Here is a 27616-nt window from a genome sequence, read left to right on the forward strand (position 1 = left end):
CGGGGCGGAGCGCACCTGGGCACCTGGGCGGCCGCGGCGGCGCCGGGCGGCTGGGAGACGCGCGCGATGGAGGGCGACGGCGGGGGTCCGTGGGCCCTGGGGCTGCTGCGCACCTTCGACGCGGGCGAGTTCGCGGGCTGGGAGAAGGTCGGCTCGGGCGGCTTCGGGCAGGTGTACAAGGTGCGCCACGTCCACTGGAAGACCTGGCTCGCCATCAAGTGCTCCCCGAGCCTGCACGTCGACGACAGGTCAGCGGCCCGGGCGGCGGCGCTGGGGCGGGCGCGGGGGCCCGGCCGGGGCTGGAGTTGGGTGCGGGGTCCTCCTCTCCCCTGGAGCCACCTCCGGAGCAGCCTGGGGGAAACGAGGCGCCCGGCGCGGCCGCCAGCCCCCGGCAGCGTCTGCGCTGCTTAGCGGGCCGGACCGACGCGGCGGCGCTGTGGGGAGCTCAGGATCTGTTGCGCGTCGGGGCCCGGGCGGGCGGCCCCGTGGGGGGCCTCGGGACGTTTTGGGGTGCCCCGTCGGGCTACCTGACACCCCGCGTGGCCCGGATTTCCAGGGTCGCGAGCTCGCCCCGCTCCGTGGACGCGCGCCGCTCGGAGGCGCATCGGCCGGCCCGGGCCCCCCTGGGCGCTGCGGTCTGCGCGCGGCTTAGAGAAATTGCCGTGCGGGCACCTGGGCTTTGTGAGTGGAGTTGCACTCCGTCCCACTTACTCAGTAATTTGCGCTGGAGCACAAATTGGTGTAAGACGGTAATTATTTCGGTCGGAAGCACCGGCTTGGCTCGGGCGAGGCTTTGTCAGCGCCCCGGCGCTTGCGCGTTGGTGCCGCCGGGCTGGGCCCGGTTCGGGGGGTCGGTCAGGGGCCCGGGGTCCGGTTCGCCTCGCGCTTCCTCGCTGCAGCCTCGTTGGCTGACTTCAGTTCGAAAGCCAACCTCTGGGGAAGCGTCCTGTGCCGACCCGCTCCGTCGCGGCGCCCCGGGGCCCTCCTGCGCCGGGCGCAGCCTGCCTGCCTCCCTAGCAGGAGCGCTCGCTCGCCTTGGCGGAGACGAGAGCCGCCCCGGTGAAATTCGGCGGGTCGATTGTGGTGTGTGCATGATTTTGGGTCAGGAAGAAGATTTTTTAAAAGCAACTTTTTTTTTTTTGGTGGATTTCACCGTTTATGGTTGAGTTTTAATAGTTTGTATGTACGCTTCAATTTAGCGCGTTTTAGTCGTTTGTCCTTTAATGAAACTCGCACACTGCATGAAGTTGCAATGTGTGTAACCTGGCAGTTCCCTTATGTGGTCAGCCCTGAACACGCACACACCCCCAAAAGGCAGTTCCTTTTAAACCCCACCTAGCCTTTGCTGCCGGGGAGGCCTGTTGCAGATGCAGGCCTGACCCAGCGGTTGGGCCTCTGAGCCCCAGCTTTTCCAAAGAATGGTTGTGATGCTGTGTCCAGGTGGCACTGTGCTGCTGCCCATGCCCAGTAACTGCCTCTGAGGCTAGGGAGACTACAGAGTAGATCGGTGGCTTTTTCTGTAACCCTCAAACCCAGGGTTTCTTGGAAACCTCAGGAGAGTGGTGATGCTTATCTGAACTACCACTAGTTCAAGGTGAGACGCTTGCTGAGGCTGAGCCCAGACCCTGGGGACTTCTCAGGCCGGGAGGGGCGCTGTGGTTGTTTTGATGAAAACCAAACCACTTTGAATACCAGGCAGTGGTTAGATTCTGAAAGGGTAGACCCTCCCGGTAGGAACATGTTTATGCTCTTTGGGGGCGGTTGTCCGATGCAGTCTCCTAGTCCAAGTGAGCTTTGTTCATCAGGGAAGATTTTAACAGCAGCTTCTTGGATCGGAAGAGCAGAGTAAACAGGCACGGCCCCAGGCTGACTCACCAGCCTGCATCCGTAGAATCTGTTATTTCCAGCGACCGGTGCCTTGTTTCTTGGGTGGCCTAGTTCAAGGTAGGGTTTCTCCACTTGAGGCGGGTCGCTTAGGATATTGCATAGCCTGGTTTGAAAAGTGTTTTGTCCTTTAACTGGAAGCCTTTCCTGCCCTGCCCAGGCGGGCAGGTGCTGGCTTGTTGGGCGGCTAGGTGGAGGTCAGCCTGTAGCAGGAAGCGTTTTACCTCCTGCACTTTGCTGGGCCCAGCGGAGCAGGCTGGAGTTTTGTCACGTTTGCAGCAGTGGTTGATTTATCTGATTGAAAAAGACAGTCAAACCCCCTGCTCTTGCTCTTAGTAAAGGAGTCGACTCCTTCAGGTTAATCATTGACGGTATTCAGCTTGAGGTCCTCGTTAGGAATGTGCGTGGGTGTTGCTGCCCTCCAGGGGGAGCCGGTTGTATCGCGGTCCTGCGAGGCTGCACCTAAGCCTTGAGATAGTCGTGCTACTCGTCCTGCCAAGTTTTTCAGTGCTGTTTTGATGAGTCGCCTCCTACCCCAGCCCCCGTCTTCGCAAGGTATTCCCTGGCTTGGGGAATAGGATTTTCCTGGGGTCTCTGTGTGCACCCCCCAGCCCTGCACCCCTTCTGGCTGAGTCCTGCCTCACCCATTTGAAGGATGGCACCCCTCACCACTGCCACATGGGTCTGGGCCTTTATCCATGGTGATCAGAGTCATTTATGGCCCTCTCTGCTTGTCGCATAGGTACATGTGTGGGCCAAGCCCATTTTCACTGGCCAGGGCTGCTTGCCCCCCAGGGTGGGCTGGGACCTCCTGGCTCCCTGTGGCTGCCCTGTCCCCAGCCTTTATCACCCCCTGGCTGTAGCCCGCCCTGATCCCTGGCTCCTCCAGGGGCTCCCCTGAGAAACTGGCTGCCGCCACGGGAGCATGCAATCCTGTGCCTGAAAGGACACCCATGGAAGCCCCCTGGGAAGTGACCCCATTGATCCGAGTTCCCCCACTGTAGGGAGCTTAGGGCCTCAGGTGGAGTGTCCGGTGGGTGCTGCCACCAGTTTGGAGAGAATAAAGTGACCCCCAAAGACCTGTTCTTCCCCTGCCAGCCCCCAGCGAAGAGGAGGCTCAGAGCAGCAAAGCTCCTGGCCCGGGAGCAGCTCGCCAGCTAGTCGGGGCGAGCCCGAGCAAACCCCGGGTTTGCAGCTACAGAGCTGACAATCGGACAAGCCCGATTCTTGTCAGTTTTAAAAATAGCAGTGTGGGAACCCCTCGGAGGCGCCCTGGGAACGAAAGTAATTGGACTGGTGCGCGGCAGGCCTGGCTCAGAGGCATCAGCTAACAAGCGATGAGTGCGTTTTTCCGGCTGCCTCTTCCCAGAGGTTTCCAGGTTTCTCCAGCGGAGCTCTGCTCCCCGAACAGGTCTCACCCCCGCCCGGTCCTTTTTCCCTCTCTTGGCTTTTGCTTCTCCGCTTCAGGGGACCCTGCCCACCGTTCCTCCCCGCTTCCCAGACGCGGTCGTGCGGAGAGGGAGACCGCAGCTTGCCTGGGAATTTCTCAGCCCGGAGAGCCCTGTGGCCTCTTTAGGAAGTTTCTTTTAAAAATGATTGGTGTGGTGATAGTGGTGCTATTTCTCCCTGCCCCAGTGCCCTCCCTGGCGGGGGCCACTACACTTGGGCTGGCCCCAAATGAGAAGGAAATCCGAATTAATGTCAATGCGGCTGAGTGAGAAGGTGTGTCTTTGAAAGATTGAACCCCCAGTTGGTCCTGTTAGTGCCCTGAGATCTTCCATCTGGAACCCAAGGGGGTTCCAAGGGCGGGGGGTGGGGCGCTTTCTCCGTTCCTGCTGGGAAAACTGACTTGGCTGGGGTGCCTGAGCCGAGCTGCACTGGCGAGCTGCACTGGCGGCCGCCGCGGCTTTGGGGCGGTGTTTTAATTAAGACGTGAGGGGCTTCGGTGCCCCGGAAACGTCCTCTTCTCTATTATTAACAGTGAGAAATGTGATTTCTCGACTGCGGACCTGACCGAGACCTGGGCTTCCCTGGGCTGGTGTCAGAATCTCTCCTGGTGTTAACGGGGTGAAATGGGCAGTTCCCTGTGTGTGGTTGTCGGCATCAACCAGAAGCACCGCTTAGTGGGAAAAAACGGCTTTTAAGTCTTTTAAAAAGAATTGCCGTTGACAAAAGGCAATTGGTGGGTTCTTTCTTTCCTCCTGTCTCCCTTATCGTCCAGTCTCCCTTATCGGAAATGCCTTTCCCCAGGCTCCCGAGAAGGCCCTTTTCAGGCTTATCGAATTGCAAATGCTGCGGGCGACACCTGACCCGGGAAGGGCCGGAGCTTTGGAAAGCCACGGGGCACCCCAGGGTGTGCCTTCCTGGAGCAATTGCAGAAAGCCTGAAAGGATGGGGCTGTTTGAGTTTTGGCTCATTGGGTGCAAAATAGTCAGTGGTAGGAAAGTTTCTGTGGATGCCCTCGCCTTTCGCCTTTCTAAACAAAATCCGGGCTGGCGTGGGAGGGAGCCCCCACCGCCCCTGCTCCCGGACTGTGACCTGTCGCCGGGTGGTCCCGGGACCCTCTTCCTCCCTGGAGTCCTGTCTGCCCCAAGGCATTTCTGTTGGTGCTGTTCCTTCCGGGGAAAGGCGATTTGTCCCGTAAACTAGGCTGATTTTCCTTGGGGAAATGTCCAGAAAGGTGTGGCCTGTGAGGGGGGGATCTTACCCGGCTCCCCACAGGCAGTCGTGGGAAGCTGGTGCAGACTCCCTTGGGAGATTGAGCTGGGATCAGCTTTTGGGAGCAAACCAGCTTTGGATGCTCTTTGTTTCTTTTTAAATAAGGTAAATGGGGTCTCTGTTCTGCGGAAAGGGCCCCGGGCAGGAGAGAGTGGAGAACTTGCTGAACTTGGTGCATCGGGGAGGCAGGTGTGATCTGCTGCCAGCCGGTGGCTGTTAAAAGTCACTAATGAGCGAGCTCTGCAATCTGAAATCACCTGGGTTTTATGCATTAAGCCCTTTGGGCAAATGGAAGAAAACACTTTATCTGCAGAGCAACACTTTATCTGCAGAGCGGCTCAGAGCTTCCCCTTAATAAGCTATTCAGCTTTCCTTTAATTGACTTTGTTCTCAAAATACATGTGTGTTTGTGAGGTGTGGCTTAGAGGGGACACTCTGGGAATGTCTACTTGGAAAAGGACCCTTTGTTTGTGGCCGGCCTGTAAACACTTGAATTGGCAGCTCCTCAAACCGTCCCTCAGAGGAGGCTGTGCCTTGTGCGGTTCTAAGTTTGAAGTGGGTCTAAGTCCTGCAGGAGGTCTTCCTGCCAGTGCCCCTGGGCACAGCGCCCCAGAAGGGACGCCCAGGCTGGTTGGTAGGGGAGGGGTGGCAGGCTGGCCACAACAGCAGGACACAACAGAAGCAGCTGTGGGTACTGAGTCCCAGGTGCTACAGCTTGGGAGTTAGCGGTGCTAGCTGTGCTAGTCCTGGTTTAAATAACAAAGGAGCAGGGAAGGAGGGAGATGAGAGGTGCCCTTTTCTTTCTCCTTGGGTGACCGGTTTCATTTTAGATGCTGTGCTAGAATGGCATGTGGCCCTCTGCTTCCTTTTTGCAGATGTCTGTTGAGACTGGGAACAGGGTTGAGAGTCCCACTAGCCTGGTCTGGACTGTCACCCAGCTGGAGTGGGGTCCCAGTGCCTGGCTAAGCCCCAAGGCTGCAGAGGGGGTTGGTTGTCCTGGGCACACGGGAACCTGTCACTGTGGAGTTTCCCCGCTGGAAGGGGCAGCCCTTCAGCCTGGCCCAGGGACCCCTGCAGGCCAGCACCCCACACTCGACATCTTGTTTTCTATGAATTTCGGTCATTTAACAGAGTGCTAAGAAAGCAAGCCACGTTAAGTGCATCTTTGCCTTGCAGTAATTTAATGATTCATTCCTGGTACTTGTTGCACTTGTTCCTAAGGGGTTCTCGGCTCCTTGAGTGTATTCATACAAACTCTTGACTTTCCCATCCCCCCACATCCCCCCACCCCTGCTGGGGTGCTCTCACCTCCAGGAGGGGAACTGCAGTGACTCCTGGTAGAGATGGGGTGGTCCCTGCAGGTTTCCTCCCACATCTATCTGTCCTCACCATGTGGCTGAGTCTCCTCTAGGCTGTGGCTGCTCTGTGGGTCCCTCCTCCCCACTCCTAGCCTCCTGGGTACCCAGCCCCCTGCAGGGCTCTTCCTCCCAGAGCCTTCCCTTCCCTGCTACTGTTTCTGCTCTGACTTCAGCCCCCGCCCCCCAGGCCCCTGGACTTTCCCTTCAAATGACCTAGATGTTCAACATCACTTCTTTTCTGTTGCAATTCTCCATCTTCTGCCGTGGAAGGTGAGCGTGCACACCGTGGGGGCAGGGAAGGGGCCTCTTGGCCTTCAGGTCTAACACCTGGTGGGTGCACAGCAAACACCTGTCCATGATGGAGCAGTTTAAGGGTAAGGTAAATGCTGGGAGTACTTACGTGCTGCTTCCAGACTGTAGTGGTTTGTTTTATTCCTTTTTTTTTTTTTTTTCCGAGACAGAGTCTCACTCTGTTTGTTGCCTAGGCTAGAGTGCCGTGGTGTCAGCCTAGCTCATAGCAATTTCACACTCCTGAGTTCAAGCGATCCTCCTGCCTCAGCCTCCCGAGTAGCTGGGACTTACAGGCGTATGCCACCATGCCCAGCTAATTTTTTCTATTTTTAGTTGTCTGGCTAATTTCTTTCTATTTTTAATGGAGACGGGGGTCTCACTCTTGCTGCTGAGGCTGGTCTCGAACTCCTGACCTTGAGCAATCCTCCCGCCTTGGCCTCCGGGAGTGCTAGGATCCCAGCCCTGTAGTGGTTTGTTTTAAATTTGGCCGTGAATGCATTAACTTGGTTTACACCAGCGGTTCTCACACTTGGGACCATCCACTGTGGGGCGTTTAGTAGCATCCCTTGGTTGTGACAGCCAGGATGTCAGCATCTCCAGATGTTTCCCAGTGTCCCCTGGGGGCAGAATCACCCCTAGTTGAGACCAGCGGGCTGCACCCTGGGGTCATCTCCTAGGAACGTCATGGGCCCTGCTCCCAGTGCAGGGCTCGCGCTGTGGCCGGCAGAGACGGGCGGAGGGGCCGAGAGCCTCACACAGGGAAGAGCTTTTGGTGGACAGTAGAACCCCGGGCGCTCCTCCTGGCCTGCCGTCCTTCCTGCAGGGGAAGTGTTTTCCTGACTGCAAGGGGGGCTGTGGTAGATCAGATCAGCAAGAAACAGATGCATTTTCCGATCCTCTGGTGGGCTAGCGGCTTCCTTGTGGCCGCTCTGAGGTGGGAACCGCAGTCGGGTCCTGGGCAGGGGCTCGTTCCGGACGCCCCTTCTGGGGGAGTCCCCCGGGGCCGCCCCGGCCTGCTGCCTGTGGCCAGTTTGTGGACATGAAGCCGGTCAGTTCCCAGCTCCAGTAGTCGGGCCTTGCCCGGTGCGGCTTAGGGGGCTTGTTGTTATTATTAGCCCATTGCCCACCCAACCGGGAAACAAGGGCAAGGCCTGGGAGCCTGCGTTCCCGCCAGCTTCCTGAGCGCTTTCTGCCAAGTCTGTGATTGACAGCCGCTGACCCCGATCCTCTGTGGCCAAGACATGTCCTTGTGGGATTCAGCCTTGTGCCCCGAATGCACTTGGACACACTTGACCGCTAATGCAGACCTTTGCACTGGGATTCTAGTCTGTGGAAACTCAGCCTGCACCGGGGAAGCGGCCTGAGACCAGGGGCCTGGGGCTGGCGGACTCTCCCCGGGAAGTGCTGGAGAGTAAGTGTGTTCGGCTCTGCAGGCCACAGGGCCTCTGTGGCAACGACGCCTCTCTGCCTTGAAGAGCGAAAGCCACTAAGGCCAATATGTAAATGATTGGGTGAGACCGGCTTCCAGTAAAAGTTTATTTACACAAACAGGTGGCAGGCTGTGGGCAGCAGTTACACGCAGTGGCATTTGACCCAGCAATCCTACTGCTAGTACACATCCACAGGGATCGGAAGCAGGATTCTGACAGATATGTCTGTACGCCAGTGTGCGCAGATGTGTCGCCTTGTTCCCCAGAGACGAGGGAAAAGCAGGGCGTCGCGTGTTCACACGGTGGGATGTCACTCAGCCATAAAGAGGAGGAGGTTTTGATACATGCTACGTTGCAAATAGACCTTGGAAACACGGTTTTAGTGAAACAAGGTGGACACAGAAGGACAGATATTGCGTGATTCCACTCATGTCAGGGACCCAGTGGAGGCGAGTTCATAGAGAGGGATGGAAAGTAGGAAACAGGACGCCCGGGACTGGGGAGGGGAAGGGTCAGTGTTTCATGGGAGCAGAGTGTGTGTTGGGATGATGGAGAAGTTGTGGGTGTAGACGGTGGTGGTGGTGGTTACACAACTTTGTGTGAAAGCGTGTAGTGCCATGGAATTCAACCCTTCTGAAAGATCAAAATGATACATACTGTGTTATGTAAATTTTACATTTTTTATTAAAAAAAAAAAGCGGTGGCTGGCTGGAGTTGGCCCCTGGCACTCCGTGCTCCAGCCGTGTTCTGTTGCATCAGCGTGTGCGGTGGGATTCAGGAGTAACTGGGCCAGCCACGGTACCAGGCTTAAACTCAGAAGGTGAGCTGGGTCCTGGGATAGGTAAGTGGGTAGAGCTTTGAGTCGGACGTGCGCTTCTCTTCCCTCCTCCCGGGAGAGGGGTTGCCAGTGCGTACCTGCAGCCTCCCAAAGCCCGGGCGCTGGCCGGGGCCGTCAGAATGTCTCTTCTCACTTCTGAGAGCCGCAGGATGGAGGCCCAGGTGTGTCTGAGCAGCCTGCGGGCCGAGGGTCTGCAGGGCTCGGCGTTTAGAGAGCCGACGTCAAAGCGTGTCCCTTGCGCGTGCGTTTGAGTGTTCTCCGGCCACCCGGGGCCGGTCGCGTTCCGGTCAGGGTGCGCCCTGTCTGTGGCCGGGAGACCCCTGCGTGTCCCTCACACCTTTGGACTTTTCCAGGGAGCGCATGGAGCTTTTGGAAGAAGCCAAGAAGATGGAGATGGCCAAGTTTCGCTACATCCTGCCCGTGTACGGCATCTGCCGCGAGCCGGTCGGCCTGGTCATGGAGTACATGGAGACCGGCTCCCTGGAGAAGCTGCTGGCCTCCGAGCCGCTGCCGTGGGACCTGCGCTTCCGCATCGCCCACGAGACCGCCGTGGGCATGAACTTCCTGCACTGCATGTCGCCCCCGCTCCTGCACCTGGACCTCAAGCCCGCCAACATCCTGCTGGACGCCCACTACCACGTCAAGGTGGGCCTCGGGCGGGCACGTCTGCAGGGAGGGGGTCCCCGGGGTGGCCCTGAGGTCAGGATGGGTGGGAAAGGAGGCCGTTCTTCCGGGGGAAGGAACTCGAGGCCCGGGCCTTTCCCCAGTAGGAACAGTGGGGGTCTGAGTGCAATGGTTGGTGTAACCCTGTATCGTGGAGCTGGAGGATGGGCCCTGTGACATTGGGGCGCTCCCCCAATCCTGCACGTGACCAATGCTGGAAACAGAGATTATGGGCTTATGGATTCCATTCTTAACGTCTTAGGAAATTAGAAGTCAGGCTGCGGACCAGATCCTTGCGGGACCTCGGGTTCCGCGGCGAAGGGCCGTGTTTCCCCCCAGTGGTTTTGGGGCTGTGGTGGTGGGAAGGTGGGGTGTGCTGCAGTGGGGCCCGCAGGGTGCTGTGGAAGGAGCCCTGCAGGGGAGAGTGTCGCGGGGCAGGATGTCATACGATTGCAAGGCCTGGGAGCTTGCATTTTTTTCTTCTTTGATACATTTGTAAGACAGAAAAGCACAAGCAATGATATAACTGAAAACCGGCCCTCGCTGCCCGGCGCTGGCAGGTGTTAACAGCGGCATTTCCGCAGGGGCTGTGTTTCCTTGTTTCTCCCCTGGTGGCCTTTGTGTCCAGGGTTGTACTGTTGCCAATGCCATGGGTGACACATGTGGTTTTCCCCCGTGTGGTCATGTTTGCACGCTCTCAGGACGCCTGGGGCTACGTGCTGGTCCACATGGTGCGGTTTTGTCGACCTGGGAGTGAGAAGGAGCCCAGAGCCCGGGGCAAATCACTTCCAGTCCGTGTGGGGCGGGCAGAGGAGTTGCCCCCGTGCTTTGGCTGCTTTGCCATTCCTGGCTGCATGCGCCTCTGGGCCTCTCTGTCGGCTAGTTAGGAGAGACCTGGGTCCAGACCCGGCCCTGCCCCAGTACTCTCGGGGTCCGGGGAGCTGTGGTCTATGCGCCATGTCCCGGCCCTGCCCCAGCACTCTCGGGGTCCGGGGAGCTGTGGCCCGTGCGCCATTTCCCTGGCCCTGCCCCAGAACTCTCGGGGTCCGGGGAGCCGTGGCCCTTGCGCCATTTCCCTGGCCGAGCCCCAGCACTCTCGGGGGCCGGGGAGCTGTCGCCCGTGCGCCATGTCCCGGCTGAGCCCCACGCCCAGACTCTGGCCGTGCAGAGCACCTGGCACGGCGGGTGATGATATTTCACTTGGGGCCGTGACTGTGAGCTGTCTCGCAGGTGGGTATTGCTGGGTGATGAGAGTCTAGCTGGCAGGTGGAAGCGCCGTCCTGCTGAGTGAAGCGGGGATAGAAGTCCAGGGATAGAAGTCCAGCGCCTCGGCTGGGATCAGCCTTGGGGTGGCTTCTGGGGTCTGCTCACGTCCCGGGAGCCCTGGGATTCCGTTTCCTGGTGCTTGGCGGGGCTGGGCGTCACCCGTGGCGCCTCCACCTGGGGCTGGCGCTCTTGGGGTTCTTCCCAGGTGGCGCCGGTCCTGGGGACCCCCAACGAACAGTAAAGTCTCTGCCCTCCTGCGTGCACCTCGCACCAGGAAGGGAAGTGACGCGGGTCCTGTGTGCCGGAGCCTTCGCCTGCGGGAGCCGGCAGAGGCGCGGGGTGCACGGTGGCCTCCAGCTCTCGCCAAGCTGGGGCTCGGGTTAGGTTAGCGGCCAGGGTCGTCCTGCTGTGTGACATGGGGCAGAGCGAGTGGCCGGCCGGCAGGGCGTGGGGACAGCCCCCGGGATGGGGGTGGGGTTCTGGGGCCGGGCCTTCAGACGGAGTCAGGAGTCGGGGGTGCAGGTGGGAGAAGAAAGAGCCTTTAGGGTGGAGGAAGGAGCCCAAGGAAAGTCTGGGAAACTCTGGGTCTCCGTGCCGGGGAGGGAGAAGGCACAGCTGGAGTAGAAAGAACGGAGCTGCGGAGACGGGAGGAGGCTCTTGGAAGGAGCTTTTTTCTCAGGCTGCTGTTGAGTGTGCACCGGGTACTGCCAGGCACGCAGGTGTGGTTGGACAGGTGTGTCTGAGGCCAGCCCCTGTCACCCAGCCTGGGGGTGAGCAGCCGGGGATGGGGGGTTGATGGTGATCGTACTTGTCGCTACATTGTGGTGAAGGTCATTACGATAAAGCGCTCAGCGCAGTGCCCGGCCCCTAGAAGTGCTCGCTGAGCAGGGCTTGCTGCTGTTGGCACCGGCAGATGATCTCTTCCAAGTCGGGGTGTTGCTATTGCTTTGGGCGTCTTCCCCAGCCCTGGGCACACAGTGGGCACTCACTGCCTGCCCAGTGCGGGAGTGAGTACTGTTCTTAGACCGTCTTCGCGCCGTGGGCTCGCTTTCCTGCCTGTCCTGTCCCCGCCGGTCAGAGCCTCCCCCCTCTACTTGGAAACGCCTGGCTCTGCAGGTGAAGACTCCGTGGAGTCGGGTGTCAGCAGGGAGCCCAGGACGGCTAAGGAGCAAGCCGCTGAGGCCCTGGTGGGAACCATTCTAGTTCGACAGGAAGTGACACGCCTCTGCGTGTTACCCTGGGACACGCTAGCGCCCCGTGTACCCTGGCGGGCCCTGGGAAAGGTTGCTCGTGTGTGATGCCCTTCTTAATCAGGCGTGTTAGTCATCGTGCTGCTAGAAGCCCAAAAGCAAACAGAAAAATGTATTTATGTGTTTCTTTTATTCTTAGACACGGCGCCTGGGGTGTATGGGGGGTGCCTGGGAGTGTGCGTTTAGGGTTCCAAGAGGCAGCGCTTTTGTCCCTGAAGACAAAACGTGGAAGCTTTGCCTAGTAGACAGTTATTTCAAGCAAGACGACTTTAATCTAGAATCTTGAGCTCAGGTCCTAAGCTGCCGCTCCAGGCCAGCTACCTTTCTGTACCTAGCGGGACTGGAGCCGAAAATTTCACAGCACCCACCTGCTTTGCAAAGAATGTTAAATATACTTAATATTTTAAGCTAATGCTTGATATAGTATTCAATATTAAACATTTCAACATTAAAATATTGTGACCAGTTTCAAGTTAAGAATGAAACACCCTGGTCTAGAACTCAGGCCGCATTTGTATGCCCCGTCTGCCCGGACCACACTGTGTTCAGGGGGTCACATGGCTTGGTCCTCTACCCTGTCTGTCCGGCGGCTGGCGTGGTCCCGTCCAGCCAGACCCTGACCTCAAAGGGCCGTGTGCTGGGGGGTCGGTGACCCTCCCACATTCTGAATTCCGAGTTTGCATTTTGATGCTAGAGGTTTTACAGAGAATTTCTGCTCATTTTCTTCTCACCAAATATATTTGGGAGTGGCTGGGTGTATCTGACAGTGACAGACAGAGAAAAGGTGAGATCTCCGCATCCTGGTCCTTCTCATTTCTGAATCTAAACCGTTTCAAGCTGCTGATGGCGGCACGGAAACTTCCTCTGGGCGTGATTTGCTTTGAGAGTTAACGACTCCTTCTGTCTCCCGGCTTTGAGCTGCCTTCGGGATGTACAGGATGGGGGGCTGGCTTTACTTCCGGAACGGGCAGTTTGCTCACTGGAGTGGGGGTGTCTCTTGAGGGCTGCACAGGTTCAAGGGCCACAGGACAGCCCAGGGTCTGTGCCTCACCCTGGGGCGCCCGTCCCCGAGAGCTTTCTTCCCCCCACCCCCACTGCAGATGTGCTGGGAGCCCAGTCACCGCCCTGTCGCTCAGCGGTGATGACGCCAGGCCCATTGGCTCACCTTGTGGGCTCGGCCAGCCCAGACTAAAGGTCTGACTCAGCCGGTTTCCTATGGCTCTCTAGGTGTGTTTGAGGAGAGGCCCAGGAGATGATTAAAAGGCTTTAAAAAAAAATCCATAAGCCTGGAAGGAGAATAGAGGCCGTTTTCCACGTAGACCGGGGTTCCATTAATGCTAATGAGCTGTGGCTTCGTCCCACAAGGTCTCTACGCTGGGCGCTGCTGGGGGAGGGGAAAGGGGTGCCCCGCATTGAGTCCTGCCAGGTCAGCCGGGGCTCTGGGGAGGAGGCCCCGGCTTTGGCCTAAATGAGCTTTAGGGACACCTTAGAGGAGACCTGCCTCCTGCAGCGGCAGGGGGCTGGCGTCCGGCACTCCTGGAGCGGTGGGCCCTGCCGACAGGGGTGTTTATCAGGCCTTTGCTCAAATCGCACGTGTGTGGTGAAGGAACCAGCGAGAAGCGTCTGCCCGTCACAGGCGTCCCGGGTGGAAGAGGCTGCACCCCTGCGCGGTGTGCGATTTGTTTGCTTTGAAGGGCCGCGGCTGGGGTGTCTCCCTTTAAAGGGCTTGCTGCCGCCTGCCCGCCTCCCCAGCTGGCCGGCTGGCCGGTTGCATAACCGGATCCCTTGGCAGGCAGACCTGACTGTCACGTGTCCCCCTTTACCTGACAGTCTGAGGGTTGCTTTTCCCTTCATGCTGACTCGGGCTGTCAACCACAGTGGCAAGCGTGTGATGCCTTGCGGAAGTAAGTCTGTAGTTCTTGAGCCCTCTCTCCCAGCCCTCCCTTCCTTCCTCAAAGCGCACTGTTCTCTTCCCTCCGTCAATCAACCTCGTTGCTCTTAACGCCTCCAGACTTGCTTCCGCCCCGGCCATGGGGCCTGGCTGCCTGGAGAGGCACCTCCTCCCACTGTGTCCCCCGAGGTTGCAGAGGGGCGCTTTTGATAAAGTGTCCCAAAGCCCGTGAGGCCTGGCGAGACAGCCCTGACGGGTCTGACTGCTGTGTTGCAGATTTCCGACTTCGGGCTGGCCAAGTGCAACGGGCTGTCCCACTCGCACGACCTCAGCATGGACGGCCTGTTCGGCACCATCGCCTACCTGCCCCCAGAGCGCATCCGGGAGAAGAGCCGGCTCTTCGACACCAAGCACGACGTTTACAGGTGTGTGACGGCCCCCGCCCTCCGTCCCCCACCCCTGGTGGGGCTGGGAGCTCTGAAACCCCGATGCTTCTCGTCCTGAGCGGCAGCTTGCTGTGCCAGTCAGACGTGGGTCCCGTCCACGTGGACGGGGCGTGCTCGTGGGGTTCGGGGCGTTAGCCAGCGGTACGGGCTGCCCCAGGGACACAGGAGACGTTTCTCTCTTGTGAGTGTCGCTGGCCGAGGACAGTGTTCGTGACTGGCGCCTGTTGCAGCCAGCTACAACCGGACTGACAGCCCTGCCCTGTCAAGGCTCTGGCATTTTTATGAAACGTGGGTTTATTGCTCATCTGTTGGGAGAAGCTGCTGCCCCGAGTGGTCCAGGTGTCTGTGTGCACATGGATCGGGCTCCAGAATTCACTCCGATTCTGTGGCGTGAGCAGCTCACACCTCCTGGTGTCACTCGCCTTTTTTTTTTTTTTGAGACAGAGTCTCACTCTGTTGCCCGGGCTAGAGTGAGTGCCATGGCGTCAGCCTAGCTCACAGCAACCTCAAACTCCTGGGCTCAAGCGATCCTCCTGCCTCAGCCTCCCGAGTAGCTGGGACTACAGGCATGCGCCACCATGCCTGGCTACTTTTTTCTATATAGTTTTAGTTGGCCAATTAATTTGTTTCTATTTTTAGTAGAGACGGGGTCTCACTCTTGCTCAGGCTGGTTTTGAACTCCTGACCTTGAGCGATCCTCCTGCCTCGGCCTCCCAGGGTTCTAGGGTTACAGGCGTGAGCCACTGCGCCCGGCCGCATCACTTCCCTTTGGTGAGGAACATCGGCGGGAGAGGCTGCTCGGAAACTAACGTCAGTGGGATATGTGTGCCTGGGTGACAGCCCCCAGGTCACTCGGTCCCTTCCTTTTTCAAATCGTGACGGTCTCCATCACACATCCGGAGCGGAAAAGACGGAGGGAAGAGTGTGGGTGCACTTCAGCCTCTCTCTGGCTTGGGTCCTGTGTGCTGTGACTCTGATCCGAGCCCTCGAGCACTTGCTCCCCACCCTTTTGTCACCGCCCGCAGTGCTGGCCGACTGGCTCGACAGCCACCATTGTGCGTGCTGAGCCTGCCTGTGAGCAGCAAGCCCGCGGAGGATTGAATGGCACCTCGGGGACCAGTCACAGCTTGTAGAGCTCGGGGAAATGAGATACTTCCTGTTTGTTTTAGAGTTGGGAGTTTCAACTTTTGAACTTGCAGATTTCAGTGAACTTTCAATGGTGGATTCTTGTGTATCTACAAACAGCCCATGTCATCAACCTGGTGCCCGGTGGTGGCTCAGTTTTTGAACTCCTGGGTGTTTTGTTTTGTTTTTGAAGAATTTATCAGGCGTAGTGGCTCACACCTTTAATCCCAGCACTCTGGGAGGCCAAGGCGGGCAGATCACTCAAGGTCAGGAGTTCGAGCAAGACGGAGACCCTATCTCTACTAAAATAAAAATAGAAAGAAATTAATTGGCCAGCTAAAACTATGTAGAAAAAATTAGCTGGGCATGGTGGTGCATGCCTGTAGTCCCAGCTACTCGGGAGGCTGAGGCAGGAGGATCGCTTGAGCCCAGGAGTCTGAGGTTGCTATGAGCTAGGCTGACACCACGGCACTCTAGCCCAGGCAACAGAGTTGAGACTCTGTCTCAAAAAAAAAAAGAAGAATTTATCAAGATGGGGCTCTTTTTTGGTATATCCAGAGTAGTACTTTAAATATGTATGTAAAATATAAACATGTCTCTTATATATGTATATACATTCCTAAAAAGCCAAAAAAGGCTTTGGGCCGTCCCTCTGGATTGCGGCCTGGTGCTTCTTGTGCACTTTCTGTAACAGCCTCTGGCGAAGTCCCAGCCGGCCCTGGTGAGGAGTGTTTTGCTCAGAACCTGAATCTGTGTTTTCCAAGAATGAAGTCACTGGAGGGGTGGGGGCGGGAGTTCCCGCCATTCATCCATTTACTCAGCAAGGGCCGGAGCGCCTGCCCTCTGCCCGGTGCCGCCTGCCCTCTGCCCGGTGCCTGGGGGGGTGAGTTGAGCTCACGGCCGTTCTCCCTCTGAGCTCAGGGTCCAGCAGTGGAGGGGACCCCCAGAAAGACTCACGAGGAATACCGTGGTATCCTCTCTCTTTGGAAGGCGTGGGGTGCTTTCCTTCAACCCGGTTGCTGTGCGTCAGACTCCCTGACCCCCGACCCCCACCCCGCTCCCGGGCGCTAACGTGCCAATTTCTCTTCCAGCTTCGCCATCGTCATCTGGGGCGTGCTCACACAGAAAAAGCCGTTTGCAGGTGAGTGGACGTCCCCAGGTGTAGAGGTTTGTCGTTGCTGGGAGGCGTTGCACTTTCTCTGTCCCGGGAGCCGCACTCCGTGGGTGCTGTGCTGCTCCGGCCGGGCCCGCAGGGCTGTCCTCAGGGTGGGGGCGCTGCTCTGTCCTGCCCGGCCAGTCCGGGTGACCGCGGCCACCTCATCGTAGGTTTTCCCGTGCGCTGACAGAGCACTCTTGTGGTGTCATTTGCATGCAGGAAAAGCACAGGTCTGCAGGCGTGCCGTCAGTGGAATGTTCTAGGTGCCAGCTAATTTTTTTGCTGGTGAAATACACATGTCATAAAATTTATCATTTTGGCCATCTAAAGTGTGTAATCCGGTGACATTAAGCATATTCACAGTGTTGCACAAGCATCGCCACTGTCTAGTTCCAGAACATTCTCATAACCCTACAAAGAAGCCCCTGGCCTATTTATTACTCAGTCACCCTCCTTCCCTCCCTCTTCCCAGCGCCTGGCAGCCCTTTCAGCTGCTTCTGTCTCTCTGGATTTACCGTTATGGATATTTCCAGTTAATATTTTTTCTTTTTTTTTAAATTACAGTGAAATAGGCATAACCTAAATTTACCATGTTAGCTGTTTTTGAGCATCCAGTTCCGTGGTGCTCAGTCCGTCCACGTGGCCGGGCAGCCGGTCTCCAAAACCGTCCCGTGCATCTGGACGCAGGCACCAGGTCCCCACTGCCCAGCTCGAGCGCCGGCGGTTTCCTTCCCCTGCCAGACAGCTGCCTTTCCGATCTCTGCCCTCAAAGCTTTCATACCTTGACTTGTTTATCGTAAAAACGGAGTACGTTTTAGCTTCATGGGAGAAAGATTCCTTCTTCTTCTATAGACATTTCTGGGCTACTCATCATATTTTGTGGCGTGACCAAAAACATCCAAATATAAAGGTGAGTCACAGTGTGGCCCACAGTCTGGGAGCCCCTGGCTGGTTGAGGCAGCAGTGGGAGTCGTCACATGAAAAAAGCGAGGACCTTCCGAGCATTGCAAGATGTAGAGTGTCCTGGCAGCTTTTTAAAATCCGGGTAGAAAGGATGGCGTGTGCTCTGACACGCCTCTCCCAGCGAGCTGGGGTCTGTTGTCTGCCCGCCGGCCCCCCTTTCCTCCCTGGCCTGCGTTCTCCCAACGGAGGCCTGTGGTCCGACTGCTTTTGAATGTGACCACGTGCCAGGTGGCGTGAGATTGTCTGATAGAGGTGACACTTGCAGCCAGGTACGGCGTGAACGTCGAGGTTCGAGGCCGTCGTGTTTTATTGCTTGGCAGATAGATAGTAGGGGTCGAGGTGCAGGAGTGCAAGGCACCTGTGTCTGAAAATATTCCAGGTGTTCAGTTTCGCTTTATTTATTGCACCTGTTGGTTTTGGAAGTGAAGTCTGCGTTATCGTGGAAATAACATGTAGATACTTCAGGTATGTGTTGTGCAAGGCTTACCGGGAAAGTGTAGAATCCTGGCAGCTGTGGGTGACGGGGGCTGATTTCCGTGCCCGCTGATGTGCACCTGCCTCTCCGATGACCTGCCGTCCCGTGGGCGTGTTTGGAGCTGTGGGGCGGGGGAGTCCAGCTGCACAGGCCGTGTGGTTTTATTTAGGCTGAGCAGAAAAGGACCTTGGGCCGCTCCTAGTTATGGAAGGAGTTGTGGCCATAATATTAGTAATAGTGCGATGATAGAGCCCTGCATGCTTTGGAAGGAAGTGGGAAAGGGGGCAGGTGAGCCCTCACTACACTTCCCAGCCCTGGATGGCCTGCCGGGCCCTGAGCTTCGGGGCAGGCATTGGAATTGAGGGAGATTCTTCACCGCCGTGGGGAGAGCTGGGCCCACGTGGGCCTGCACGGCGTGGCCCACGGCCTGTGAGTGTGGCCGCCTGTGGTGGGCTCCGTGTCTCATCAGATGTTCTCCTTTGCATTGGACGCCCCGGAGGATCTGCCCTATGACCTAACACACTGACTCCGCTTTCTAGCTCGTAACCCGGGGAAAGGGGCAGTGTTTAAAACCAGGAAAATGGGGAAAGTGTGCCCTGTAAGGAGAAGGGTTTCGGGAAGCTCTAAGCTTTGCAAAGGGAGGCAAGCCGTCTCCCGAGGACGTGTCCCGTTGTGCCCGAGGACGATCCCACACTTGGCACTTCCTCCGAGAGACGAGAAGCCGGCCCCCAGCCCCGCAGAGCCCCCTGACGCCGTGCCTTCCCTTGCAGATGAGAAGAACATCCTGCACATCATGGTGAAGGTGGTGAAGGGCCACCGCCCGGAGCTGCCGCCCGTCTGCAGAGCCAGGCCGCGCGCCTGTGGCAACCTCATCCGCCTCATGCAGCGGTGCTGGCGGGAGGAGCCGCGGGAGCGGCCCACCTTCCAAGGTGAGCGCCCCGAGAGGGTCCCCGTCTCCCCAGAACATTCTGCTGGTATCACCGGAGACAGCTGATGGCCGGGAGGGGTCGCGGACCAGGCTCGGATGGGAAACGACGTAAACCCAGAGACAGGTGGGCCCAGATGGGCCCGGTGCAGACACGTTGGCCTGGCTCTTGCCCGAGGCCTCCAGCACTCCAAGCGGGATGGGGCGGCCGGAGCCCAGTGGGCAACTCCAGCCGTGCACCTCCTGCTCCCGGCCAGGGCAGAATTTGCTGCCCGGAGGCCCTGCCTCAAGTTCCAACACAGCCATGCATCTTCCAGGAGACTTGGCCAAAGAAGGTCTTGACCTCATGGAGCAGGTGTCTTTTGGATAGGAAAGTAACCCTGAGGAAATCAAAATTAATCGATTTAAAACGCAGCTGCAAACAGCAGGTTGCAGGCAGCTCTGTGCCGGTGCACCTGGCGGGCGGGCTCCCCGGGGAAGGCCTCTGCTCTGAGTCTGGTGGGTGCCGGTGGGGACCCACTGGTGGTTTGGCCGGCCACTCGCCCATGTGGGGTCCCCTGAGCTTGCCCAGGGCGAGCCTGGGACACCCTGCATGAGACATGTCATCACCAACAGTGCACGGCACGGGGGCTTTGGCAACGCCTCATCTGTCCCCATGTCAGTGGAACGTCCGCAGATGTCCTCATCCAAGTGACACGCTCCTTTTTGTTTTCTCCCCAAAAGAAATTACTTCTGAAACCGAGGACCTGTGTGAAAAACCCGACGATGAAGTGAAAGAAACGGCTCAAGAGGCGGATGTGAAGAGCCCACCGGACCCCAGGGGCGAGGTGAGGGGCCTCTTCCCGCGGCGTCCTGGTCTCCCTGGCTCCACGGTGGTGTTCCCAAACCGCCCCTCCTCCCGTCACGCTCCCTGCCGGCCTGGAGCTGTGCCCGGCGCCACTAGAGGAGCAGGTGCCTCACGTGGCTCCAGATCCCCCTGCCTGATGCTGCCCCGCGGGGCCTGGCGTTAAGCAGCTGCTCATGGGACTCGCTCTGAACCCCGGGGTCGGAAGGCCCGGCCCTTTCTGGGCCCAGGGCGGGAACAGCGGGTGTCTGGGTGTCTTTGCACCCCTGGCGCGAGGATCTGGTCACCTTTTAACTGCTCGTGAATGGTCTGTGCTGTGTGTGCACATGGGTGCACATTGGTTACATAAGACGCGATAAGAAGCTCCAAGTCCAGGGCCGGCCAGGCACCCCGTAAGGCAGTCACAGACCTGCAAAGTGATGCCTGATAAACTGCTCTATAATGCTTTATCTGGGGCTGGGCGGTCGGCCCCAGGCCTAAGGTTGCACACTTAGGATGCGCCCACTTTCTGAGCATGGGGGCGGGTGTGGCCGTGAGAGCTGGGGGCGGAGGTGCCCGGGGAGGTGGCAGTAACGAGGCAGCCTGGCCCCCAGTGAGGGGAGCACGGCAGGCAACAGTGGAGCTCCGTGTGCCAAGCTCCGGCTTCTGGCTGTTCCCGCAGAGAGCAGGGACTTGGGACAAACGGCCGTGAGTCGGGGAAGAAGGGAGGGAAACCGTCAGAGTCTAGTCAGTCCCCAGAATTCTGCTCCTGTGGTCCACTCAGCCTTTCAAAGGGCCGACCATATGTAGCGGGTTGGGTCACCGTGCTGTCCCTGCAGCTGGCGCCCGCCCCCACCCTGTCCACGCGGCTCCAGGGAGAGGTCCCACTTGTGGGCGACAGGGGGGCCCTGGCCCGGTCCCGTCTCCTCCCTTTGTGTCGGGCTGAAGTGGCTGTTGTGGGTGGACGCCGTCCAGCCACTCCCGGGCCGCACTCCGCGGCCTGCGCATGGTCTGCCTCGTGCCCGGGTAGCGCCGCTGCGTGGGTGCCGCCGCCGGCGGGGCTGGGCTTTCCGTTTTTGCGAAGCCAGTTTTTCCTTCCAACATCTGTGCCGTGCCGGGCAGACCCAGCGAGGCCCGGGGCCCTGGGCTCCCCCGCTGTGCGTGTGGTGACCGGCGGCTCCGTTGTCTGCGTCGCCCACGGAGCCTGTCCTTCCTCCCGGCCCCTCCGTGTCCTCCCGTGCTCGTGTGGCAGACGGGCCAAGCAGGGTGTGTGGAGGGGTCCTCACCGCCGCCCTTCTCCCTCTGCAGCCGATGCCCGTGTCCACGCGGCTCAAGCGGGCCTCCGCCCCCACCTTCGACAACGACTACAGCCTCTCCGAGCTGCTGTCCCAGCTGGACTCCGGGATCTCGCAGACCATCGAGGGCCCCGAGGAGCTCAGCCGCAGCTCCTCCGAGTCCAGGCTGCCCTCGTCCGGCAGCGGCAAGCGGCTCTCGGGCGTGTCCTCCGTCGACTCGGCCTTCTCCTCCAGGGGCTCGCTGTCGCTGTCCTTCGAGAGAGAGCCTTCGACGGGCGGTGAGTGCCGGATGTGACTCGCGTCCTGGAGAGGAGGGCTGGGCGCGGGGCGGCGGGAGTGTGTGCCGCAGCCAGCGGCCGTGACCTGGCCGGCGCACACCGTGCTCTCTCCCTCAACTAAGTGATCTTGGGCGTCAGCGGCGTGACTAGCTCTCTGCGCGCAAATCCACAAATCCACAGATGCTCGTGCTGGTGGAGCGGCTCTGTCGGGGTCGCTAGGTTTGGAAGGAGGGGAGGCCGTGCCACCCGTCTGTGCCAGTTGGAGCGGCTCTGTCCCGGTCACTAGGTATGGAAGGAGGGGAGGCCGTGCCACCCGTCTGTGCCAGTTGGAGCGGCTCTGTTGGGGTCGCTAGGTATGGAAGGAGGGGAGGCCGTGCCACCCGTCTGTGCCAGTTGGAGCAGCTCTGTCGGGGTCGCTAGGTATGGAAGGAGGGGAGGCCGTGCCACCCGTCTGTGCCAGTTGGAGCAGCTCTGTCGGGGTCGCTAGGTATGGAAGGAGGGGAGGCCGTGCCGCCCGTCTGTGCCAGTTAGAGCGGCTCTGTCCAGGTCTCTAGGTATGGAAGGAGGGGAGGCCGTGCCACCCGTCTGTGCCAGTTGGAGCGGCTCTGTCAGGGTCACTAGGTATGGAAGGAGGGGAGGCCGTGCCACCCGTCTGTGCCAGTTGGAGCGGCTCTGTCCGGGTCGCTAGGTATGGAAGGAGGGGAGGCCGTGCCACCCGTCTGTGCCAGTTGGAGCGGCTCTGTCGGGGTCACTAGGTATGGAAGGAGGGGAGGCCGTGCCGCCCGTCTGTGCCAGTTGGAGCGGCTCTGTCGGGGTCACTAGGTATGGAAGGAGGGGAGGCCGTGCCACCCGTCTGTGCCAGTTGGAGCGGCTCTGTCAGGGTCGCTAGGTATGGAAGGAGGGGAGGCCGTGCCACCTGTCTGTGCCAGTTGGAGCGGCTCTGTCAGGGTCACTAGGTATGGAAGGAGGGGAGGCCGTGCCACCCGTCTGTGCCAGTTGGAGCGGCTCTGTTGGGGTCGCTAGGTATGGAAGGAGGGGAGGCCGTGCCACCCGTCTGTGCCAGTTGGAGCGGCTCTGTCGGGGTCACTAGGTATGGAAGGAGGGGAGGCCGTGCCGCCCGTCTGTGCCAGTTGGAGCGGCTCTGTCCAGGTCTCTAGGTATGGAAGGAGGGGAGGCCGTGCCGCCCGTCTGTGCCAGTTGGAGCGGCTCTGTCGGGGTCGCTAGGTTGGAAGGAGAGGAGGCCGTGCCGCCCGTCTGTGCCAGTTGGAGCGGCTCTGTCAGGGTCACTAGGTATGGAAGGAGGGGAGGCCGTGCCACCCGTCTGTGCCAGTTGGAGCGGCTCTGTCAGGGTCACTAGGTATGGAAGGAGGGGAGGCCGTGCCACCCGTCTGTGCCAGTTGGAGCGGCTCTGTCGGGGTCACTAGGTTTGGAAGGAGGGGAGGCCGTGCTGCCCGTCTGTGCCAGTTGGAGCGGCTCTGTCAGGGTCACTAGGTATGGAAGGAGGGGAGGCCGTGCCGCCCGTCTGTGCCAGTTGGAGCGGCTCTGTCGGGGTCGCTAGGTTTGGAAGGAGGGGAGGCCGTGCCACCAGTCTGTGCCAGTTGGAGCGGCTCTGTCGGGGTCACTAGGTTTGGAAGGAGGGGAGGCCGTGCCACCCGTCTGTGCCAGTTGGAGCGACTCTGTCGGGGTCGCTAGGTTTGGAAGGAGGGGAGGCCGTGCCGCCCGTCTGTGCCAGTTGGAGCGGCTCTGTCGGGGTCGCTAGGTTTGGAAGGAGGGGAGGCCGTGCCGCCCGTCTGTGCCAGTTGGAGCAGCTCTGTCAGGGTCACTAGGTATGGAAGGAGGGGAGGCCGTGCCACCCGTCTGTGCCAGTTGGAGCGACTCTGTCGGGGTCGCTAGGTTGGAAGGAGAGGAGGCCGTGCCACCCGTCTGTGCCAGTTGGAGCGGCTCTGTCGGGGTCGCTAGGTTGGAAGGAGAGGAGGCCGTGCCACCCGTCTGTGCCAGTTGGAGCGGCTCTGTCGGGGTCACTAGGTATGGAAGGAGAGGAGGCCGTGCCACCCGTCTGTGCCAGTTGGAGCGGCTCTGTCGGGGTCGCTAGGTTGGAAGGAGAGGAGGCCGTGCCACCCGTCTGTGCCAGTTGGAGCGGCTCTGTCGGGGTCGCTAGGTTGGAAGGAGGGGAGGCCGTGCCACCCGTCTGTGCCAGTTGGAGCAGCTCTGTCGGGGTCGCTAGGTATGGAAGGAGGGGAGGCCGTGCCACCCGTCTGTGCCAGTTGGAGCGGCTCTGTCGGGGTCGCTAGGTTGGAAGGAGGGGAGGCCGTGCCACCCGTCTGTGCCAGTTGGAGCGGCTCTGTCGGGGTCGCTAGGTTGGAAGGAGAGGAGGCCGTGCCGCCCGTCTGTGCCAGTTGGAGCGGCTCTGTCAGGGTCACTAGGTATGGAAGGAGGGGAGGCCGTGCCACCCGTCTGTGCCAGTTGGAGCGACTCTGTCGGGGTCGCTAGGTTGGAAGGAGAGGAGGCCGTGCCACCCGTCTGTGCCAGTGGGGTCTCACCTGCGCCAGCCCCGGGACAGACGCTGACCTCAGGCCTGCAGGGTGGAGAAGCCAGTGAGCCCCACGGCCTGCAGAGCTTTCTCTCCTGTGTACGCCAGCCCTGCAGCCCCCTGCTCAGTCGGCGCCGGGTAGACACCCGCACTTCCTCGTTGGGTGCCCTTGGAGGTTACGACACCCTGGCCACCTCTGTAACCACCTGCGAGGGTGGGGCCCTCCTCAGCTAGCTAATCTTATCTTTTCATCCCTGTTTTCCTGTCGCTGTTCCAGAGTGCTGCAGCTCTCTGCCAGCTTCGGGGATTCGGTGTGGTCCCGGCCTGTCCCTGTGTAAATGGGGGTGTCTACACCCGGCTGCAGTGCAAGGAGGCGAGGTTGAGTGCCAGGGCTGAGAGCCCCAGAGTCGGGGTGGGGCTGGGGTGTTTCTCCTAGTGGATTAGGGGGACACTCTTCTGAAAGGGAGGACTTCCTCTGGATCGTACAGGCCTCCTGGGATGTTTAGTGGAATAGTGGGGGTGAGGGAGGGCATTCTGGGGTACGGATACACCGCACAGAGGCAGGGGTAGGGAGGACCTGGTCTGGCTGGAGGTCCACAGTGGGCAGCAGGGTGCAGGAGGAAAGCGAGGGCCGAGTCAGAGGCTAATTGGAAGGAAACATCACTGTCTCCCGTGGAGAAGTGCGTTCTAGAACCTACTCTCTAATGACATCTGGAGATGATTGCTCCCTGGCGAGACTCAAAGTGTCAGTGTGGACGCACCAAATCTGACAGCGTCTCCCGCCTCGTCCAAGCGCCTGAGGCTGCTGCCCGTGAGGAGGAGGAGGGGGCCTGTCTGCGTGGAGTCAAACTCCAGGCACCGAGGTGGGATTTTTGTGTGAAACAGAACGTTTCATCCCATGTGCCGGACTCACGGTCCCCCTGAAATGGGAGGCTCGGTCCTTTCAGGATTATCGTAGAAAACTCCCCTGGTGTCCCCAGGACAGGAAGTGCTGTCTCGAAGGGGGCAGGGAGCTGGATGCCCCTGGCAGCTCCGGGCACCAGCTTTGCAGGCTCCCTGTGGGGCTGGCAGGGCGTTCAGTGAGGGGCTCCTGCCTGGCCTTGTGGCCTATGCCTTTTCTTCTCTTTTCTTCTTCTTCTTCTTCTTTTTTTTTTTTTTGTTAAGAGACAGGGCTTTGCTCTGTCTTCTGGGCTGGAGTGCAGTGGTATTGTCATAGCTCCCTGCAGCCTCTAACTCCTGGGCTGAGGCGACCCTCCCACTTGAGCATCCTGAAGTCAGCTTTTTTCCTCTCTCTAATGAAGGAACGTTGCAGTCTCTGCCATCTCTAAGCACCAAAGGAGTCTTACTTCCTTTATCTAATCACAGCCCTGCAGGACAGCCAGCCTGGTTTTTACTCTGCATGGTGGTGTGTGGGCGCAGCGCACAAGGTCACCGGTGCACGGCTGCGCTCTGACCCTTGCCTGCCTGTCCTCTCCCCGCAGATCTGGGCACCACAGACATCCAGAAGAAGAAGCTCGTGGACGCCATCGTGTCTGGGGACACCAGCAAGCTGATGAAGATCCTGCAGCCGCAGGACGTGGACCTGGTGCTGGACAGCGGCGCCAGCCTGCTGCACCTGGCCGTGGAGGCCGGGCAGGAGGACTGCGTCAAGTGGCTGCTGCTGAACAACGCCAACCCCAACCTCACCAACAGGAAGGGCTCCACCCCGCTGCACGTGGCCGTGGAGCGGAGGGTTCGCGGCGTGGTGGAGCTCCTGCTGGCCCGGAAGATCAGCGTCAACGCCAAGGACGAGGACCAGTGGACGGCGCTGCACTTCGCGGCGCAGATCGGGGACGAGAGCAGCACGCGGCTCTTGCTGGAGAAGAACGCCTCCATCGACGAGGTGGACTTCGAGGGCCGCACGCCCATGCACGTGGCCTGCCAGCACGGGCAGGAGCACATCGTGCGCATCCTGCTGCGCCGCGGCGTGGACGTGAGCCTGCAGGGGAAGGACGCCTGGGTGCCGCTGCACTACGCCGCCTGGCAGGGCCACCTGCCCATCGTCAAGCTGCTGGCCAAGCAGCCGGGGGTGAGCGTGAACGCCCAGACGCTGGACGGGAGGACGCCCCTGCACCTGGCCGCCCAGCGCGGGCACTACCGCGTGGCCCGCATCCTCATCGACCTGTGCTCCGATGTCAACGTCTGCAGCCTGCTGGCCCAAACGCCCCTGCATGTCGCCGCGGAGACGGGGCACACGAGCACCGCCAGGCTGCTGCTGCATCGGGGTGCCAGCAAGGAGGCCGTGACTGCGGACGGCTGCACCGCCCTGCACCTGGCCGCCCGCAGCGGACACCTGGCCACCGTCAAGCTGCTCCTCGAGGAGAAGGCCAACGTGCTGGCCCGTGGGCCGCTGGACCAGACGGCCCTGCACCTGGCCGCCGCCCTGGGACACTCGGAGGTGGTGGAGGCGCTGGTCGGCGCCGACGTCATCGACCTGCCTGACGCGCAGGGGCTCAGCGCGCTGCACCTGGCCGCCCAGGGCCGGCATGGGCAGACGGTGGAGACGCTGATCAAGCACGGGGCACACATCAACCTGCAGAGCCTCAAGTTCCAGGGTGGCCAGGGCTCCCCTGCCACACTGCTGCGGCGGAGCAAGACCTAGCCTGCTGCCCTCGGGGACGGGGGTCCGTGCGCGGCGGCTCCTGTCCCGCTGTGTGTTCCTCGTGGGGACGGAACGATGCTGCACAGGGCAGCTCCATGCGCCCTGTCACGGCTTGCCAAGACATTGACCGAGTGTAGGTGACAGGTGCCGTTGGGAAGCGGGGCCCTGCTGACAGGTGTGTGGCCGCCGAGTGAAGGTGGCTAAAATGTGCTTGGCCGTTCACCCATCTGCCGACGGAAGCCCCTGGTGTCGGAAGGGACAGTGCGTCGGAACATTTCGTTGTGCTCCTACAGGAGCAGTGGCAAAGCCCCAGGCAAGGACAGGTCCACTCTGTTCCCAGGCGAGCTGCCGCCTGACTGCTCGGAGCACCTTGGTCTGGAGCAAGAGGTGCAGGAAGAACTGTTTCTCATCTTCATACACGGTTGCCAGCAGAGAAGCATTTGTCTCAAAGTTTCAGTGGAATTCTCATTTTATAAAATATCTTTAATAGATGAGTACCATATCAACTATTTCTTAAAACCTTTTAAAAACATTCCTATCGTTGGATAGTCTAGTCATTTAGCAGTGACTAAAGTCAGGGTTGGCTTTAAAAACAATCATGTTTTATGCAACGAGAAATGAGCAACAGCAGCTAGCATTGTTGGGATATGTGTGTGGCCAACTCTTTTATCTCCCAGTTTGTCCTTATTTCAGTTCCCGAGGGGCAAACACACACACGTCCCAACAATGCTAGTTGTGATTGTGCATTTCTTGTTGCACAAGAAATGTGCAATGGAATTCCAGAGCCACTTGTGAAAAGTCATTTAACAAATTCTCACTTTATAACTTCAGTTTTGGACTGAAGTTATAAAACAGTATTATCTAGTTAGTTGAGTCACTCCTCTGGTCTCTTTCCAGCTCTCATTTTTGGTAAAATGGTTGTACTGAGGGGGATTTGTGTTTGGGGTCTCAGAGGGGATTTCTGACCTGCTTTGCAAATGGCTCCCCTGCGCACCTGTGACGGGGTGTCACCCCAAAGCAGCTCTTGGATGGGAAAGGTTTGACCATCTGGCCTTGTAATGTCATTGTCACCTGTGTCCCATGGGGTGCCTTCTGAATACTACTATTAGAACAAGTTTGTTGCAGAACATGACCCTGTGTGCAAACATGTACCGTGGTCTTGTGTATGATACAGAGATTGATATTAATGTACCATGTATGTTAATGTGAATCTGTGGGCAGGATACTTCTTTTCCATGACAAGAAATATCCACACTGTTAGAACTGGCTATGTTTTAATATGCCTCATTGTGCTTTTACTACATCTGCTACTCTTATATGGAATGCCTTAGAAGAAGAGCAAAAAATAAAGTCCTGTTTGATGTCGATAA

The 27616-nt window shown here is 59.2% G+C and overlaps 1 protein-coding gene across 1 annotated transcript; it reads left to right on the top strand.

Annotated features, from left to right (window-relative positions):
* On the top strand, window positions 1-27616 carry RIPK4 (receptor interacting serine/threonine kinase 4). Its single transcript, XM_076000036.1, has 8 exons — window positions 1-248; window positions 8873-9164; window positions 13866-14014; window positions 16252-16301; window positions 18525-18683; window positions 19403-19506; window positions 20811-21075; window positions 25087-27616. The coding sequence occupies exons 1-8, from the start codon at window positions 67-69 to the stop codon at window positions 26244-26246; spliced, it is 2361 nt and encodes a 786-aa protein (XP_075856151.1). The 5' UTR covers window positions 1-66; the 3' UTR covers window positions 26247-27616.

The sequence above is a fragment of the Microcebus murinus genome, chromosome 1 (assembly GCF_040939455.1).
Source record: "Microcebus murinus isolate Inina chromosome 1, M.murinus_Inina_mat1.0, whole genome shotgun sequence".
Lineage (NCBI taxonomy): Eukaryota > Metazoa > Chordata > Mammalia > Primates > Cheirogaleidae > Microcebus > Microcebus murinus.